This window comes from Procambarus clarkii, chromosome 2 (assembly GCF_040958095.1).
Source record: "Procambarus clarkii isolate CNS0578487 chromosome 2, FALCON_Pclarkii_2.0, whole genome shotgun sequence".
NCBI lineage: Eukaryota > Metazoa > Arthropoda > Malacostraca > Decapoda > Cambaridae > Procambarus > Procambarus clarkii.
In genome coordinates, this window is record NC_091151.1 from 23180399 (window position 1) to 23202401 (window position 22003).

Genomic DNA, 22003 nt, shown 5'->3' on the forward strand with positions numbered 1-22003 from the left:
GCTTGGCACAGTTTGTTTGATGAGGTCACGTGCAGATTTTATATGAAGGTCAGAGAGCTGTACATTTGTTCCAATGTTCATTATCTCGTCATCTGTTAAATAATTTAACATTGTCAAATGTGAAGCACTGTTATCACTCTCCTTACTGTTGCATTGGTGTGAGGAGTGGCAGTGATTGGTGCAGTCTATTTTTTCTTTAAATAGGGACATATATTTGTACCGCAGATACCAGTACAGTTGCACCGTTTCTTTATATATTTTATACTTGGGTTAGCAAGGCGAGGCGCTTCTCTTAACGTGATACTGTTGGTATCAAATAGAAATAGTTTTTAAAGTATGTATCTTAATAAATTTGAACCTTATATTATCAACATCAACATATTATATTATTTAACATCAACAAATTAGATTTCGAATGTTAAAACCAATTTCAACCAATTAAAGGATTTATCCTTTTTAAAGGATTTAATTAAAGGATTTGACACAAAAATCAGTATGAAAATTACCTCGGCTGAGGACATTGAAAAACTTCAAGCTGATATTAATAAAGTTTTCGACTGGGCATCAGAAAATAACATGATGTTTAACGGTGATAAATTCCAGGTAGTCAGGTACGGTAAAAATGAGGACCTTAAACATAATACAGAGTACAAAACACAATCAAATGTACCCATAGTAGGAAAACGGCATGTAAAGGATTTGGGAATAATAATGTCTGACGACCTAACGTTTAAGGAGCATAACCAAGCAAATATTGCGACAGCCAGAAAAATGATAGGATGGATTAAGAGAACTTTCAAATCCAGGGATCCCATCACAATGGTTGTACTCTTCAGGTCACTTGTGTTGTCCCGTCTTGAGTACTGCTCAGTACTCACTTCCCCCTTCAGAGCAGGAGAGATTGCTGAAATAGAGGGAATACAGAGAATATATACGGCACGCATAGACGCAATAAAGCACCTAAATTATTGGGATCGTCTCAAAGCCCTCCAAATGTACTCACTAGAAAGAAGACGAGAGAAATATCAAATAATATACACCTGGAAGATACTGGAGGGCCAAGTACCAAATCTACACAGTAAAATAACAATGTACTGGAGTGAACGATATGGAAGAAAATGTAGAATAGAACCAGTGAAGAGTAGAGGTGCCATAGGCACAATCAGAGAACACTGTATAAACATCAGAGGTCCGCGGTTGTTTAACGTCCTCCCAGCAAGCATAAGAAATATTGCCGGAACAACCGTGGACATTTTCAAGAGGAAACTAGATTTATTCCTCGAAGGAGTGCCGGACCAACCGGGCTGTGGTGGGTATGTGGGCCTGCGGGCCGCTCCAAGCAACAGCCTAGTGGACCAAACTCTCACAAGTCAAGCCTGGCCTCCGGCCGGGCTTGGGGAGTAGAAGAACTCCCAGAACCCCATCAACCAGGTATCAACCAGGTATCCTTTAATGTTAAAAATTGTTCAAACTGAAATAAATATATAACACTGTACAGTACAGTTGTGTTTGCCTGCCACAGCCTTGAGAGCACGGAGCCTCTCTCTACATTGGCGACCCAGTCTGGCTAAAACATTGCGGTACAGTAGAACCTCAAGACCAAGGTATTTGTATCTGGTAACATAGTCGAGCAGAGAGCTATCATCCAACTGCATTTTGCGAACGGCCCCACCCCGTCTGGGTGGGCGTCGGTTCAGGATCTTTGTTTTCTCTACTGAGATGACTAAGCATAGTTCCTGACATGTGTACAATACAGAGTTCAGAACATTTTGGGTGTTGGTATACCCATTGGTGTGGATCAGTATATCATCCACATAGCTAATGATGTGTTCGCTGGACCTTCTAGTTACTAAGTTTAAAAGTGCACTGATTAACACATTGAACAGAGTATGTCATATGCTTAACATATGTCAGTTGCTTAATTTAGAACCTGTACTTGAGGTCGATCTCGAACCCATTGTTAATGTGACGACTTATATTGAATTTTGTAACTAGCTCATCAAGATTGTAACTTGCTTAGCTAAATGAATTGTGGGGTTCAGTCCCTGAGCCCATTATGTGCCTCTGTAACCCTTTCCACTACCGCCCACAAGATATGTATGGGGTGCATAATAAATGAACTAAACTAACTCTTTAATTGGATGATAGAGAGGAGTCTTTAACGTGATTGGGAATACATACATACACACACACACACATACATACATACATACATACATACATACATACATACATACATACATACATACATACATACATACATACATACATACATACATTCATACATACATACATACATACATACATACATACATACATACATACATACATACATACATACATACATACATACATACATACATACATACATACACGTCCAGTCAGCATATAGCTATTTCGGGACAAAATCCAATACAGTATATATTTGTGAGACGCCACTGTGATGAGGAGTTTAAATATCACAGGAACTGTAGGTTAATGTGTGACATAGGTGAGGTTAGATGAAGCATCTACAAGCATCAGTTGGAGGTTGATGGAGTGTTGTGGAGGCTGCTGGTACTATGCCCAGATGTTGGAGGGTGGATTTGACTCTCCCACCCTCCCTCGCCCCCCCACGTTGACCGCAGAGGGTCATAGGTTACCTGCCACTCTCGCTTACCAAGGGTATAACCAAAACACACACACATGCATCAGATTCTTAACTTACAATATTTATGATTTACCAATTTGTGTTGCTACACTGACACTCAATTTCACAATATTGTGTAAACTTTGATGAATCGCACGTCTATGGGTCATCCAATAATGTTAGCAGACTTCTAGATGTTACCACTGCTAGGTTTAGGCTCAGCTCCAAGTACCTCTGGGAATTTGTAACATCTGACGATGTAGATTTGACTAAATGTAAACTCTGTCAGCAGAACTATTCGCATACTTTGCGTCATTATATAATGGAATGTGAAAAAATCGCGGAATTTAAAGATAACAACATCAATAGTGTCCATGAAATGTGTATAAGTACTTCATTCATAATGATGTGCTGCCCGAAATCTTAGCGAAGTATCCAAAATTTGCTTACTGTAGGTAATGCATGCACATGACTGTAAAGCTGCTGCCCAGTTGGGTATGTATGCAGCACATGACTGTAAAGCTGCCGCCCAGTTGGGTGGGTGTGGAGCACATGACTGTAAAGCTGCCGCCCAGTTGGGTGGGTGTGGAGCAATTAGACTAGTAACTGTGCGACTCCTCATAGATGTAAAGTGCCTTTTATAGTGACTATTGTGAGCCTCTTGTTGAATTACTTGTGACACAAAAGATTACTGATGTGTGTATTTGTGTGGGTGATTAAATATGTATGTGTATGTATATATAAGCCTTCTTCCTTGAAGATCAGCATCCCTCCAAATGGGTTACCGTAACTGCCAATGTGCTCAGAAAGTATAACTTTCATCACCCCTACCAAGAGAGACAACAACAACACTTTCCTGCCCCATGGGAGATCACTCCTTTCCAAATTACTGTCCCCTCTTTCCCACCCAAAAAGCTGATTAAAGAACAGTCCTTGCTTCGACAAGAAGCAAAGTACAATGCCTTAAGCCAAATTGATGCTTTAGTCAGAGAGCGCTCTCTTTCCCAAATTATTTACACTGATGGATCCTTGCATCAGTCCTATGGTGCAGCTGGAAGTGCAGTTGTTGTGACAGGGAGAGATGGTTCCATCTCCCATGAGTGGAGCGCGTCTAAGTAACTGGGCCTCCACTCTTCAAGCAGAATTGGTTGCCATAATCCTTGCACTAGAGCGCGTATATGAATCCAAAGTTGACACGCTAATTGTAAGTGACTCCTTGTCATCCTTGACTGCCCTCAGCTTCCCAAGGCATAACTGTGACGTGCTTATCTCTGAAGCTAGACACAGATATAGTGAAATAATCAATGATGGAGTCAGAGTTTGTCTCCTGTGGATTCCTCCCCATATTGGTCTCCGAATGCATCTAGTGGGCCATATATGAATGAGCATTCATTTAGGCCCCTTAACTCGACGTTTGGTTCATCCCACAGCGCCAGTTCTGCTTACCAAAAATGGCCCACTAGATACTCAGACTTCTAGATGTTACCACTGCTAGGCTTAGGCTCGGCTACAAGTACCTCTGGGAGTTTGTAACATCTGCTGATTTACATTTGACTAAATGTAAACTCTGTCAGCAGAACTATTCGCATACTTTGCGTCATTATATAATGGAATGCGAAAAAATCGCGGAATTTAAAGATAACAACATCAATAGTGTCCATGAAATGTGTATAAGTACTTCATTCATAATGATGTGCTGCCCGAAATCTTAGCGAAGTATCCAAAATTTGCTTACTGTAGGTAATGCATGCACATGACTGTAAAGCTGCCGCCCAGTTGGGTGGGTGTGGAGCACATGACTGTAAAGCTGCCACCCAGTTGGGTATGTGTGCAGCACATGACTGTAAAGCTGCCGCCCAGTTGGGTAAGTATGCAGCAAATGACTGTAAAGCTGCCGCCCAGTTGGGTGGGTGTGGAGCACATGACTGTAAAGCTGCCACCCAGTTGGGTATGTGTGCAGCACATGACTGTAAAGCTGCCGCCTAGTTGGGTAAGTATGCAGCAAATGACTGTAAAGCTGCCGTCCAGTTGGGTGGGTGTGGAGCACATGACTGTAAAGCTGCCACTCAGTTGGGTATGTGTGCAGCACATGACTGTAAAGCTGCCGCCCAGTTGGGTAAGTATGCAGCAAATGACTGAAAAGCTGCCGCCCAGTTGGGTGGGTGTGGAGCAAGACTAGTAACTGCGACTCCTCATAGACGTAAAGTGCCTTTTATAGTGACTGTTGTGAGCCTTTTGTTGAATTACTTGTGACAAAAGATTACTGATGTGTGTATTTGTTTGGTTGATTAAATATGTATGTGTATGTATATATGTATAAGTATGTATATGTACATGTATGTGTACATTAATAATTTTGTAAATAGCGTCAAAAGATTGTTATTTGCTTAGCTAAATGAACTAGAGGGTTCAGTTCCTGAACCGATTATGTGCCTCTGTAATCCTTTACATCACCGCCCACGGAATGGGTATTATGGGGTGCATAATAAAGAAAGAAAATGAATGGACCGAACCCCACAATTCATTTAGCTAAGCAAGTTACAATCTTGATGAGCTAGTTACAAAATTCACTATAAGTCGTCACATCATAAATGGGTTCGAGATCGACCACAAGTAGTGCATTACATAATTTATCAGTATTGTGAAGCCTGTGATCCCCGCCTGGCTGGATACTGATTCCTAGGTAGTTTTCATGTGTCCAGACACAGGCGATAAGGTGGTATTATTTATTTAACTTAAGAGATATATATTTTTAAATGTTGTCACATTAACGGCTACATCTTCCTTTCTTCTGACATATAGATTTTTAAGATTAATTAAAATATATGGAAACTAATTATACAATTTATTGGCTGGTGTGCAGGGCTTCACACTCTCAGAGCTAGCCATCAAGTAACTATCAAAACGCATATATCTTCGTTTTCACTTCAGTTATATTTATGACAAAGGATTTTAAATGTAGCCTATATTTCTACCTTTCTGATGACATAAATACTTTCGTTAATTACAATATCTAGATCAAACTAACATTGATTTTCAAAAGGTTGTATATTTTCCATCAATGGAGAGCATCAGCCAAGAAGCCTTCTTTAAAATATGAATATCTTTCCTCACCCAATAAGATCTAATCTCTGAATAAAACGCAAAAAACGACTTGATTGTAACCTATCCACCGCTGCCCATTTGAAGGGGGAGAGGAGGTTATGTGTAGGATAAACATATCAATTGTGTCACTAGCCCTCCATATATGTCAGTTGCTTAAATTATAAACTGTACTTGTGGTCGGTCTCGAGCCCATTGTTGATGTGACAATGTGCATTGACTTTTGTAACTAGCTTATCAAGATTATAACTTGCTTGGCTATATGAATTGTGGGGCTCAGTCCCTGAGCCCATTATGTGCCTCTGTAACACTCCACTATCGCCCATAGGATGGGTATGGGGTGCATAATAAGTGAACTAAACTAAGCTCTGCCTTTTTGATAACATATACAATTATAAGCTTTATTTGTGAATCTCAATTAATTAAACAATATATCACAGAGCCTGTAGGGTTTGGTGAGATGAGCGAAGAGACATGGGAGATTTTACATAAGTACAGTACATGGTAGTTTAGGTAACGAACGCATGTCAACGAATAACGAATATATATATTTTTTTTTTTGTAATATAACAAAACTATTGTCCTATGAAGTCGATTTAACTTCCAAACATATATTTTTAATAAATGTTAAATGTTTTCTGGCTAGTTATGTTAGATTTTATTAAAAATATGTATTCTACTTGTTAACATTATAATTTAAATTTGTGATAATTTGTGCAGAGAAGTGCGACAACTGGATATGCCAACACACACTTTCCAAACAACGATATATCTTGGATAAGTCGCTCCACAACATTGACGCTTGGACCGTCGACTTCCTTTGATGCTACTTATTTACTTATTTCATAATGAAATTATATTAGTTTGGAGTAAATATGTTTTCTCATGTTCTGCATTCAACACCCACATTATAGTGAGTATATATACCATATTACTTCATTACCTAAATAATGCTAGGAGTGTTTGAGTAGCTTTGGGTCTTTAGTGGACAGAATCCCCAATAGATGGGGCGAGAGTCGCCTCATCTCTCTCGCCCGAGCAAGAGTCGAAACTTAATTTAAAATTGATATATCTTTGTTCTCGAACATGATATATTTCATTTGGTGCAATCATAATAATGTTCATATCTCGGTCTTTCTGGAGGCATATAAGATTTTAGGCTTTATTAGCGTATCTTTGTTAATTATACAATATATCGGCAAGTGCGTAGGCGTCTGCACTCCATGCCCGACAAGCTACTGAGCGCTACTATAAAAACATATGTATCTTCACTTGAGCTATATATATGTCTATTTTAATGTATTGAAAATGAAGCTCTTATTTCTATCTTGCTTAAGACATATAAAACATTTGTGTTTATTAACGAATTTACGTGAAATAAACATTGATCTGAGAGAGAGTTGCTCTGTCGTTCAGTATGTACGGGGTGGGAGCTCCGTAATTTTTAAAATACATGTATCTTCATTAGAACTTTAAATATGTCTATGGTAAAGTGTTTAAAGTGAAGCTTATATGTCTGCCTTTCTTGAGACATATAAAACATATATGTTTATTAACGAATTCACGTGAAATAAACATTGTTCTGAGAGAAAGCAAATCATCAAATGCAATTCAGCTACAGATAGACAACATTAACATCAGTAATAAAAATGATGGCAAGTTTCTTGGCCTATTCCTAGACAAGAGACTCAACTACAGCACCCACATTCAACACATAACTAAGAAAGTCTCTAAGACAGTTGGTATACTCTCCAAAATCAGATATTATGTTCCTAACTCTGCTCTCCTCTCACTATATTATGCACTAATCTACCCCTATCTTAATTATGGTATCTGTGCATGGGGGTCTACCACTGCAAACCACCTTAAGCCCATCATCACACAGCAAAAATCTGCTATCAGAATAATAATTAACGCTGCTTTCAGACAACACTCAGCTCCCTTGTTTAAATCCCCAAACTTGCTAAATATTAACTCCCTCCACACATTCTCTTGTATCAACTACACTTACAAAACCCTGTTCTTAAATGCAGACCATGCTCTGAAACTCTCCCTGGACAGATGTAATAGGACCCATTATCACCACACCAGAAATAAATATCTCTTTGATATCCCCAGGGTCAAACTTAATCTGTGTAAACACTCTATGCAAATTAAGGGACCTAGTCTATGGAACTCACTCCCTAGTGAATTGAAAAACTGTAAAACTTTTGCCTTATTTAAAAGCAAAACCAAAAAGTACCTAATTTCATCTTCTTAGTTTCCTACACTGAGCTTTAAATTTGCTCTGTACCTAGTGTTACCCAATCTCCTAATTTTTATGTAGTATCAAACAACCTTATCATTGTGCTCATTGCTGTCTTCTTTTATGTGCTAGCCATATGCTGGATTGTGACTACCAATTTTTGTCAACTACCATTCAAGCTATCATTGCAATCAATATTATATTGTTTCTGCTGTATTGTGCCTACCAATTTTTGTCAACTACCATTCAAGCTGTCATTGCAATCAATCTTAGTTACCTATGTGCTTTAATATACTGTACCTACAATTTTCTCTCATCTTATTTTTTTCATTCTACGTAACTGTTATCATTTTTTTGTCTAAAAATTTTGCAAGCATTTACCTTCTTAAAATTTTCTTAGATTAAGGACCTGCCCGAAACGCTGCGCGTGCTAGTGGCTTTACAAGACTGTAATTACCATATTATGTATCCTCACATTCCCAATGTACATTCTTGTATATGCAAAAATAAATAAATAAATAAATAAATAAAGAGTTGCTCGGTCGATCGATCTGTCCGGGGTCGGAGCTCGGCTATTATAAAAATACACGTATCTTCGCTTTAAATTTAAATATACCCATGGTAAGGTATTTAGAATGAAGCTTATATTTCTATCTTTCTTGTGACATATAAAACTCTTACGTTTATTAAGAAATCTGCGTGAAATAGGCATGGTTCTGAGATGAATGCTGCGGTTTTCGAGATCGACGCGCAACAATGGACGCCATGCACATCCAGTGGGTGTTATTGGACCCCATACCCATTCTATGGGTGGGTGGAGCCCCATACTCATTCTATGGGTGGTTGGAGCCCCATACCCATCCTGTGGGTTGTAGTGGACGCCATACTCTTCCTGTGGGTGGTATTGGACCCCATACCCTTCCTGTGGGTGGATGTGGTCCCCATACTCATCCTGTGGGTGGATGTGACCCTCATACCCATCCTGTGGGTGGTATTGGACCCCTTACCCACCTAACAGGTGGTAGTGGACAATATACCCATCCTAGCTATAGTTGGTATAGTAGACACAATAATATCCTGTTTGCAGTAGTTTACCCCATTGACATTCCAACGTACCATCGTTTTCTGTTAGCGTTCCTACAAAACATCCTTTAAAGATTTGTAAAGCACAAACTATGGTATATAATATTGATTGACGAAGGACTGTTATTCTATGTAATAATTTTTAGTGCTTATTATAATTTACTAAGAACAACTAATATTTCTCAAAACAAAACTACGAGCCTTCAATAGGAAGTAGCTGATCTGTAATATTCTAAGAGCATGGACAATAGTAGGTAAATTTCACAACCCATGTGGGATCTGAAAACTACAATTTTCCTTATAATTGAACCAATCACGACTATTCTGCTCTCTAGGTTGACGGATGGATACTGTGAGACGTAAATTGGTACGTGAGGAAGAGTTTGGGTTTTGGAAAAAAAGTAACTGGGAATATATCACATATTTACTAAGTCATATTCAACATATTGACTTTAAGCATTAGGTCATATATGTGCTGTCTTGTGTGAGAACGGGTTGCCTAACCTATAAAGATAGGTTAGGTTAGGTTAGGTAGGGTTGGTTAGGTTCGGTCATATATCTACGTTAATTTTAACTCCAATAAAAACAAATTGACCTCATACATAATGAAATGGGTAGCTTTATCATTTCATAAGAAAAAAATTAGTGAAAATATATTAATTCAGGAAAACTTGGCTTATTAGGCAAATCGGGCCTTGCATTGTAGGCTGAGAAGTGCGTTCTGGCTACTAGGTACGACATATATATATATATATATATATATATGTCGTACCTAGTAGCCAGAACTCACTTCTCAGCCTACTATTCAAGGCCTGATTTGCCTAATAAGCCAAGTTTTCCTGAATTAATATATTTACTATAATTTTTTTCTTATGAAATGATAAAGCTACCCTTTTCACTATGTATGAGGTCAATTTTTTTTTATTGGAGTTAAAATTAACGTAGATATATGACCGAACCTAACCAACCCTACCTAACCTAACCTAACCTATATATATAGGTAAGGTTAGGTTAGGTAGCCAAAAAAAGCTAGGTTAGGTTAGGTTAGGTAGGTTAGGTAGACGAAAAAACATTAATTCATGAAAACTTGGCTTATTAGGCAAATCGGGCCTTGAATAGTAGGCTGAGAAGTGAGTTCTGGCTACTAGGTACGACATATATATATATATATATATATATATATATGTCGTACCTAGTAGCCAGAACGCACTTTTCAGCCTACTATGCAAGGCCCGATTTGCCTAATAAGCCAAGTTTTCATGAATTAATTGTTTTTCGACTACCTAACCTACCTAACCTAACCTAACCTAACTTTTTCGGCTACCTAACCTAACCTAACATATTTAGATAGGTTAGGTTAGGTTAGGTAGGGTTGGTTAGGTTCGGTCATATATCTACGTTAATTTTAACTCCAATAAAAAATAATTGACCTCATACATAATGAAATGGGAAGCTTTATCATTTCATAAGAAAAAAAATAGAGAAAATATATTTCAGGAAAACTTGGCTTATTAGGCAAATCGGGCCTTGCATAGTAGGCTGAGAAGTGAGTTCTGGCTACTAGGTACGACATATATATATATATATATATATATATATATATATATATATATATATATATTTATGTATGTATATATATATAAATATATATATATATATATATATATATATATATATATATATATATATTTTTTTTTTTTTTTTTTTTTTTTAGATATATACAAGAGTTGTTACATTCTTGTACAGCCACTAGTACGCGTAGCGTTTCGGGCAGGTCCCTGGAATACGATCCCCTGCCGCGAAGAATCGTTTTTTCATCCAAGTACACATTTTACTGTTGCGTTAAACAGAGGCTACAGTTAAGGAATTGCGCCCAGTAAATCCTCCCCGGCCAGGATACGAAGCCATGACATAGCGCTCGCGGAACGCCAGGCGAGTGTCTTACCACTACACCACGGAGACTGTAAATATATATATATATAATTAATATATAGTGAGGGTACCACCTCTGGTGCCAATGTGGGGACCCATAGCCTCGGAGAAGAAAATAAAAAGTATTCAGAGGAGACCTTGTGGTTTCTCACTGAACACTAATATTATCTTCTCCTACCACCCCCATTCTTTTGTATGTACACATATATTTACTTTATTTGAACTTTGTTTAAAAAAAAGGAGTTACATATGGGTTACAAAGATAGTTATCATAGGTTGTCGAGTTCCTCCAGCTCCTCAGATGGCTGGCAGGAACCCTGGATGCAGTGCGCATTTCCCCTCTGTATCGCCACACTGAGGCGATGGAAAAGATAGCTTGCAGCTCTTGGGTACCTTGTTGTTTCAATGAGCCTAGAACCCAGTTCCTTCCTATATATATATATATATATATATATATATATATATATATATATATATATATATATATATATATATATATATATATATATATATATATATATATATAAGTCGTCCTTCGTTACCCTTTGGAACTTAGTTTGGTCAGAGAGTATGATGTTCATTTTCGCCAGATATTCGTCTTTTTTAAGAATGACATATATTGGCGACTTGTCACCTCTCCTGACAACTATCTCCTTGTTCTCACGAAGGCTTTTAGCTGCAGCTTTAGCCTCAGGGGTCAGTATGGTGCTTCTGTAGTTGCCTCGATTCTTTCCTCCTTCTGCAATAAGTTCTGCTTGTAAGGTATCTTTGGTAGTGACCTTCTGGTAGTGAATGAACATCATACTCTCTGACCAAACTAAGTTCCAAAGGGTAACGAAGGACACTACAGCCGAATTAAAAGCAAAGGTCAACAAACTGATCGAAACTGTGAACGCCAAGAAATCCGGACTCCACCTGCCAAAGATCATTGGGGAATATAAACCTGGATATGCGTATGGAAATGTCAAGACGAACAAGCCTGGAAACCCACTTCGGCCAATCATTAGCCAGATACCCACACCCACGTACAGACTGGCGAAGCGACTCAACGGCCTGCTGACTCCTTATGTTCCTTGCGCCTTCAGCCTGAAGTCTCCAAAGGAATTTGTGGACTTACTGCGGGGCGCACGGGCCACAGGGATAAGAGCCTCGTTGGACGTAGAATCGCTGTTTACCAACGTACCTGTGGACGAGACAATCGGAATGATAGCCGACAGAGTGTATCGTGATCCAGCCTGTACTCCTCTTGACATGCCAGAACGTATTCTGAGGAAACTACTCCATGCTTGTACTAAAGAGGCACCCTTCTTGAGCCCGGATGGGCACATGTATAAGCAAGTAGATGGGGTCGCCATGGGTTCTCCCCTAGGTGTCCTGTTTGCAAACTTCTACATGGGTACCATCGAGCAAAAAGTCTTAGTCGACATGAACTTGAAACCGGCCATATACTGCAGGTATGTTGACGACATTTTTACACAGGTACCTGATGTCAGACATCTGCAGGAGCTGAAGGAGGCATTTGAGCAGAGTTCCGTGCTGCGTTTCACTTACGAGACGGAAAAGGATGGGAAGCTGCCTTTTCTAGATGTAACAGTCATGGAAAAGGGCGGAGGTTTCCACACTGCAGTCTACACAAAGGAAACAAACATAGGAATGTGCCTAAATGCCAACAGCGACTGCCCTGACAGGTACAAGAGGAGTGTTGTTAACGCATACGTCGACCGTGCTCTCAGCCACAGCTCAGAATGGAAGCAAGTCGACGAAGAACTCTGTAGGGTAAGGCAGGTCCTAGTCAATAACGGCTTCTCCAATGGTTTCATCGAAGACATCATAAGAAGGAAAGTGAAAAGCCACGCAACCTCCGAAGAGACAGCTAACACAACACCTATACCCCCTATTAGACTATTTTACAGGAACTTCTTTTCCACAGCTCATAAAACAGAGGAAAGGGTCCTGAAAGATATTGTTAATAGAAACGTTATCCCTACAGACAAAAATCAGAGGATACAACTGACGATTTACTATAAAACCAGAAAAACGGCCAGCCTACTCATGAGAAACTCTCCAGACACAAAACAGAACGCTTTAAAAGAGACTAACGTCGTCTATGCCTTCAAATGCCCACTTGGGGACTGTAAGCTCCAAAAAACCCAGTATATAGGCAAGACAACAACATCTCTTTCTAGGCGTTTAACGATGCATAAACAACAGGGCTCCATTAAGGAACATATAATCTCTTCCCATAACCAAACCATCGCCAGAGAAATCCTAGTAAACAACACAGAAATCATCGATAGATACAGCGATAGCAGGCGGCTTGACGTTTGCGAGGCACTACACATCAAGAAGTCAACACCAGCAATCAACAGCCAATTATTGCACAACTATATTCTACCCACCTCAAGACTCCGCTCCAATATAGAAGCATCAAGAAATATGGACCAATAGGCTTTCTACAAACACTTCTATTCAATACCCATTGTTTCTGTTCTGTCTTGTGTTGATACTTTTAATACCCTATTAATATCCCCTAGTGTTCTGTCTTGTGTTAATGCCACATCACCCTTCCCACCTCACTCAAATGTAATGCCACATCACCCTTCCCACCTCACTCAAATGTAGATATAAAATCAGGGAAACGAAAGTTCTAATCAGTTGTGTATTTGTGAAGTCTTTGAAAATGTAATAAGTTTTACGAAACGCGCCCGTGTCGCGTCAGACTAGAAATAAAAATGAATTTTGGAGAAGTGATTTTTGATTTACCTCCAACAGTGAAGCGTAATGTACGAAAGATTGAGAAAATTCGTGTTAGAATTATTAATCTTACTTTTTCGGTCATATTTAATAATATATGTCTACAGGAAAGACTGCTACCAAAATATACTAATGTTAGTATATATATATATATATATATATATATATATATATATATATATATATATATATATATATATATATATATATATATATATATATATATATATATATATATACGTATATATATATATATGTATATATATATATATATGTCGTACCTAGTAGCCAGAACTCACTTCTGAGCCTACTATGCAAGGCCCGATTTGCCTAATAAGCCAAGTTTTCATGAATTAATTGCTTTTCGACTACCTAACCTACCTAACCTAACCTAACCTAACTTTTTCGGCTACCTAACCAAACCTAACCTATAAAGATAGGTTAGGTTAGGTTAGGTAGGGTTGGTTAGGTTCGGTCATATATCTACGTTAATTTTAACTCCAATAAAAAAAAATTGACCTCTTACATAATGATATGGGTTGCTTTATCATTTCATAAGAAAATAATTAGAGAAAATATATTAATTCATGAAAACTTGGCTTATTAGGCAAATCGGGCCTTGCATTGTAGGCTGAAAAGTGAGTTCTGGCTACTAGGTACGACATATATATATATATATATATATATATATATATATATATATATATATATATATATATATATATATATATATATATATATATATATATATATATATATATATATATATATATATATATGTTGTACCTAGTAGCCAGAACGCACTTCTCAGCCTACTATGCAAGGCCCGATTTGCCTAATAAGCCAAGTATTCATGAATTTATATATTTTCTCTATTTTTTTTTTCTTATGAAGTAATAAAGCTACCCATTTCATTATGTATGAGGTCAATTTTTTTTATTGGAGTTAAAATTACCATAGATATATGACCGAACCTAACCAACCCTACCTAACCTAACCTAACCTATCTTTATAGGTTAGGTTAGGATAGGTAGCCGAAAAAGGTAGGTTAAGTTAGGTTAGGTAGGTTAGGTAGTCGAAAAACAATTAATTCATGAAAACTTGGCTTATTAGGCAAATCGGGCCTTGCATAGTAGGCTGAGAAGTGCGTTCTGGCTACTAAGTACGACATATATATATATATATATGTATATATATATATGTCGTACCTAATAGCCAGAACGCACTTCTCAGCCTACTATTCAAGGCCCGATTTGCCTAATAAGCCAAGTTTTCATGAATTAATGTTTTTTCGTCTACCTAACCTACCTAACCTAACCTAACCTAGCTTTTTTTGGCTACCTAACCTAACCTTACCTATAAATATAGGTTAGGTTAGGTTAGGTAGGGTTGGTTAGGTTCGGTCATATATCTACGTTAATTTTAACTCCAATAAAAAAAAATTGACCTCATACATAGAGAAAAGGGTTGCTTTATCATTTCATAAGAAAAAAATTATAGTAAATATATTAATTCAGGAAAACTTGGCTTATTAGGCAAATCGGGCCTTGAATAGTAGGCTGAGAAGTGAGTTCTGGCTACTAGGTACGACATATATATATATATATATATATATATATATATATATATATATATATATATATATATATATATATATATATATATATATATATATATATATATATATATATTGTGACGATAATCTCTTTCAAGAGAGATTGAGCCTGCTCTTCCCTACATCAAGTTACGTATATTATACAAGAATAAGGTGCTACTTTCAAGATACTTTTACCAGTAGCACAAAACGTTTTGACCAGGAGGCAAACGTACCCAAGACTCACCCCCTCCTCCACACTCCCTCCACGCCGGCTCATCATCAACCAGCCAACTACCCTTCCCAGCCTGCCTGCTCCTGATTGGTGACTCGCCGACTTCACACCTGCACTCCTGCACCCTCTACCTGAGTCGATGTCTGGGCTTGAACCACCCATTGAAGTCAGAATATCCTTGTGCTCTCAAGCAGTGAACAACTAACTGATATACGCTGTGTATCAGCTGGATGTTTCTCAGCTAGCGCTAATATTCTCAGCACCTGATTATTTTTCACTGTGTATTTATATTATTGTAGAGTAACTTCATCCCTAATCTTCATTTATGTTATATGTTTTTGACTTGTTTATTTGCACTGTACATAGCCAAGGGATTGTCTATGTTTATAATTTGTTTTCTATATCAATTAAAGTTTCATTGTTCATACTATGTGTGTTGCGTGTCTTCCCTTACTTTACCACAGATAAACAGGCAAGCAGTCTATCTTGTTTTTTGTAAGTGTGACTAGGCATTGACACCAGCCATTGGAGGACTGCCGAACATCTACACTCTAACACTTTCCCGTCACATTTAATGGGGGCCTGTCCGGGAGCCTCACTCAGGTACCAGTACCAGACCATCAATTTGTGGTAAGCGTACTTGGCTTTGATACAGTTGCTTTTCAATATTTTCATTACTTTTAATATTTATATGGTGCTGTGTGTATTGTGCATTCCGAGAGTAGCATATTTTGAGTGTTGGATAACTTTGGATTACGTGGTGACTGGAGGCCTCAGTCATTCTCCTAATTGGTCATCTCTCCCTCCGTGTTATTACTCGTGTTTTCCACCTTTTGTCCCTAGGATATTTCTCAATCTCAGACAGATCATCATTTTGGGTACCCTGGTACTTTGGTTTGTCTTCGGGTCAAAGCACCCTATCTTCTGCAATCCGACTGAAGGAGGATAAAGAGAGCCATAGTTCCTCTAGCACGGACTACGTTGCTGAGTTGGGACCTCAACAGCAGTTCTCGTTACCAGCTGACACTCGCACCCCTACACGTCGGTCAGAGATTATGATATTTACTTAGGTAGGAAATTAGCTTTCTTTTTCAGAGCACAAAGTTCGCTAATTCTGTAAGTATCATATTTCATTTAGTGGGAAAACCCTTGCTTCTGTCCTATAGAGACTCGGCAAGGTATGCCTACATTCTTGGACTACCTTATTTACTTTTGAAACAATTAAATGTTTCATTTGTTTTCGAAACTCAGTTTCATTTATTTAGTAGGATTTTCTTGCCCTTATTCTCTTACACTGAGTACCGGGTACAAGATTTCCTGCGGTTTTGATTGACTAATCATTTACCATTCTAAAATTAACATTAATTGTTAAATATTAAATTCCACAGGATAGTTACCAGTTGCCACGTTATGCTGTTACTGACACTTACCATATCACAAGTATTCGTTGTACATTTATTTGCTATTTTTCAACATGTTTCGTCTCCAAGCTTTTCGTATCGATCCAGCAGGTGAAATAGGGACCTTAAGTCGTGCCAAGAGGACCGAATTACAAACTCTTGCACACGAGTATCAACTAGATGTTCCCCATGGAGCCAACAAAAATGAATTGCACAATTTAATAATGGATCACCTCCTAGATGAAGGGAAGATTGACTCTGAAACTCACGAAAATTTTTCTATTGCAGATAGACATGCTCTGGCAACAATGAAACTCAAGCTCGAACTTGCAACGCTCGAGCGAGAGCAACAGAAAGAAGCTCTACAAATGAGAGAAAGAGAGGCGATCCTAAGGCAAGAAGAGCAAGAAAGAGAGGCTGCAATCAGGAAAGAAGAGCAAGAAAGAGAGGCTACCATAAAGAAAGAACAAATAGAACGAGAGGCTGCCCAACTCCGTGAGCGTGAGCGAGAACAGCTTGAAGCAAGAAAACGTGATCTGGAAATCCAACGGGAGTACAGTAAACAGCAAGCTGGCAGTGCTCTCGAAGAAAGGCGACAAGAACTCGCGTTGGAAGCTACACATCACACTCAGCGCCAACAAGCTACAGCTAATCTTCCCGTAAGTTTCAATGTCTCCCATGCAAGTAAGTTAATGCCACAATTCGTTGAGACAGAGATCGACGTCTTTTTCACCACTTTTAAGACCCTAGCTAAAAAACTTATCTGGCCTGCAGATCAATGTTCTACCCTTCCCAGAGTGCATCTCACAGGTAGAGCTGCAGTTACTCTCAGTACCTTAGCGTCTGAGAATGACTACCAGACCCAAAAGCAAGCAGTTTTGGACGCATACCTTCTCTCCAGCGAAAGCTACAGACGAAAATTCCGTGGTCATCTAAAGGCAAATACCACCACCTTTCTAGGAATTTGCGAATACCAAGAAAAGATATTTCATGAAATGGCTGGAAGCAGCACGTGTCTCTAAATTTTCAGAACTCGTGAACCTCATGCTAGTTGAGGAATTCTTGAGACGTGTTCCCCCTTCCGTCCGTTTATATTTAGCAGATAAAGAAGAAACCGACTACATCAAATGTGCGAAGTCAGCTGACACCTACAGCCTCATCCACCGGCTTACACCATCACCACCTTCCAGTAAGAAGTCTTGGTATAGTTATGATAAAGTAGGTACAGATCAAGCAAGCTCTCAATTGTATTGTAAGTATTGCAAACTCTATGAACATACCATAGATAGATGTGGGAAAGCTCAATACAAAGGTAATGAAACAACTAAACCCAAACCAACTCCTCCTAAGTCCGGTAAGCCTGTGATGAATGTTGGTGTTCCTGTTAATGATCTTTCTCTCTTCAGCAAACACCTGTATCCTGGAACTGTCTCTACCAACGGTACAGATTCGGAGGGACGTTTCAAATTGAAGATCTTGAGGGACACAGCGGCTCTTCAGTCCATAATATTGAAATCAGCTGTGCCTAACATCACCTACACCGGAGAAACCGTCCTTATCACTGACCTCACTGCTACCACTCCGTATCCACTCGCCAGAGTCCACCTGGATTGTCCTTTTGTGACCGGTGAAGTCCAAGTGGCCATCAGGGAGAAGCCTTTTCCCATGTCTGGAGTACAACTTCTCCTGGGCAACGACTTGGCAGAAGATCTGCAACCGTCAAACCTGATCATCATGGACAAACCCCAGGCTGTGTAACTCTGTTGTGGACAATCCCATCTTTAAGTATGTTTCAGCAGAGGTCCAAGAAAGTGATGAAGTTTCTCCTCCGATTTTGGTGATCACCCGTGCCCAAGCTGCACGCCCGCAACCAGCTAACTCTACTGCTACCGCTGTCCCTCAAGACCCTCAGAATCTACCACCGAATCTTACTAGTTTGGAGTTCCGTAAGTTACAGAGGGAAGATCTATCATTAACACCATTATTCTTCCAGGCTGAGACTCAACCTGACAGTATCCCTGGGTTCTTCCTAGAGAATCAGTTGCTCTACCGCAGGTACAGAACCAGTAAGCTGAAGGAGGACGACGATTGGGCCAATGTCGAACAACTAGTGGTTCCCACCAGCCTACGGCCCGATATTCTACACCTGGCCCAGGGAGCTCTTTCTCACTATGGCTTTAACAAAACCTACCACGGAATCAGACAAGACTACTTCTGGCCAGGTATGGTTAAGGACGTCAAAAGTTACGTGCAACAGTGTCATACATGTCAGATGGCAGGGAAACCTAACATCTCTATTCCCCAGGCTCCATTGACTCCTATCCAGGTGCCTGCGGAACCTTTCCACAGACTCATCATAGACTGTGTTGGTCCTTTACCCCGGACCAGTTCTGGCAACGCCTATATACTAACTATCCTGTGTCCTACCACCAGATTCCCCATAGCAGTTCCAGTAAAGAGCATTACGGCTGCTACTGTGGTGAAACAGCTAATGAAGATCTTCACCCAGTATGGATTTCCAAGAGAGGTTCAAAGTGACTGTGGCACCAACTTCACCAGTGATCTCTTAAAGAAGACACTGGAAGAGTTCAACATCACACAGGTACTGTCCAGCCCCTATCATCCTGCTTCACAGGGTTCTCTTGAACGTAGTCATCAGACTGTTAAAGCACGCCTAAAGAAATTTTGCAATGAAACCTAGAAGGACCGGGATAAACAACTTGACCTCATTATTTGCATTTTCAGAAGTCTCCCCAATGAGTCTCTAGGAGTATCTCCTTATGAGATGCTCTACGGACGTAAGGGCCGTACTCCTCTCAAAGCTTTCAAAGACTCTCTACATAATGCCAGCTTCAGTGACCTTCAGAATGTGCCCCAGTTTCTTCAAAACTTAAAACACATTCTAGAGAGAGTACGTAAATTTGCTAATGACAATCTACTGAAAGCTCAGGAGAGGATGAAGACTCATTTTGACCAACGCAGCAAACAAAGGATATTTAAACTAGGAGACTTCGTGTTGGCATATTTTCCTATCCCAGGTTCTCCATTGCAAAACAAGTTTTCAGGACCCTACCGCATCAAGGAGTGCAGAAACAACCACAACTACGTTCTTGAGACTCCAGATAGGCGGCGGAGGACCCAGTTGTGCCACGTCAACCTCCTGAAGCAGTATCAAGGTACTCCCCCAACTGTGTTGGTATCATTATCCACCTTTAAAGGTCCATACCTCCACAGTGAGACCTTCCCTGCTTCTCCTCCCGAAAGCACTAACCATAGAGTCAGTGTCTTCCAACTCGGAAATCCTTAATGATCTTCATACCTATTTGCAGGACAGTAATAGTGCTCCTCTCATCAGAACCTTCAAGGAACATCAGAAGTTGTTCAGCGATGATCCACAGGAGTGTAATGTGGTTCAGCACGACATCCAGCTACTCCCTGACACCCGGCCGATTCGTCAACCTTTCTACCGAATCAGGCCGAGCAAAAAGGAAGTTATGTGTGCTGAAATACAGTACCTCCTGGATCATGGGCTGGCCACCCCTTGTGAGTCCCCTTGGGCCTCACCCTGCATCTTGGTGCCGAAACCGCAAGGTAAAGTGAGGTTGTGTACCGATTACCGGAAATTGAATCTTGTGACTATCAAGGATGCTTATCCATTACCTAGAATAGATGACATCCTTGACGCCATTGGCAATGCTCGGTATCTATCGAAGCTAGACTTACTCAAGGGATACTACCAAGTATGTTTGACAGAGCGAGCTAAGGAAATATCTGTCTTTACCACACCCTTTGGCCTTTACAGATACGAACGCCTTCCATTTGGACTATGTAATGCCCCGGCCACCTTCCAGAGAGGCTGCCCAGAGCCTCTCCAGCGAGCTGTCAACTGCGTCATCCAGGGCTTAGATAACACCTACGCCTACTTGTATGACATCGTTGTGGCAACCAACACCTGGAGCGAACATATGCTCCAGCTGCAACGATTGTTTGCCAAGCTCCTGACAGCCGGCCTCACCATCAACTTGGGCAAGTCCAATTTTGCTAAAGGTAAAGTGCATTATCTTGGTCATGAGATAGGGAGTGGCAGCATAGCTCCGTTAAACATGCATACCCAAGCCATCCAGCATTACCCACAGCCTACCACCAGGAAGCAGCTCCTGCGCTTCCTTGGTCTTGCCTCCTACTACCGTAGGTTTGTGAAGAATTTGAGTACGGTGGCGACACCTTTGATCACTTTAACCAGCCCCAAGCAACGGTATCATTGGACCATTCAATAAACCATTGCTTTTGAACAACTTAAATTCCTGCTCTGTTCTAATCCTATTCTCGCCTCGCCAGATATCACGAAGCCTTTCATCCTCCATGTCGACGCCAGTGGTACCAGCATCGGGGGTGTCCTGATGCAACAACGAGGCGAGGATGTTCTACCTGTTAGCTACTACAGCTACAAGTTAAAACCACACCAGAAGAATTTCAGCACGATCGAAAAGGAGCTACTCTCCATAGTCCTGAATATACAGCACTTTGAATCATACCTGTAAGGTGCTCGGTCTACCACCATCTACTCGGACCACAATCCCCTACGCTTCTTGCAGCAAGCCCAATTCACCAATCAACGACTTCTACGATGGGCTTTATATCTGCAGAATTTCAACCTGGAGATCTTCTACATCAAAGGTTCTGACAACATCATAGCAGACGCCCTCTCCAGAGTCTATGAGGTAGAGACAGCTCTACCTACCACTCTACCACCTGAAGACGTAACTTCACCCGTAAGCACAGGCTTCGGGGGAGAGTTGTGACGATAATCTCTTTCAAGAGTGATTGAGCCTGCTCTTCCCTACATCAAGTTATGTATATTATACAAGAATAAGATGCTACCTTCAAGATACGTCTACCAGTAGCACAAAACGTTTTGACCAGGAGGCAAACGTACCCAAGACTCACCCCCTCCTCCACACTCCCTCCACTCCGGCTCGTCATCAACCAGCCAACTACCCTTCCCAGCCTGCCTGCTCCTGATTGGTGA

At 40.0% G+C, this 22003-nt stretch overlaps 1 protein-coding gene across 1 annotated transcript in view; it reads right to left on the reverse strand.

The window, feature by feature from the left end:
* Window positions 1-17270, reverse strand: part of LOC138365888 (uncharacterized) — an 84958-nt gene extending 67688 nt beyond the window's left edge. The window contains exon 1 of the mRNA XM_069326596.1: window positions 17244-17270. Coding sequence (XP_069182697.1) covers window positions 17244-17270 — 27 coding nt within the window. The remainder of the gene's footprint in view (window positions 1-17243) is intronic.
* Window positions 17271-22003: the final 4733 nt, after the last annotated feature.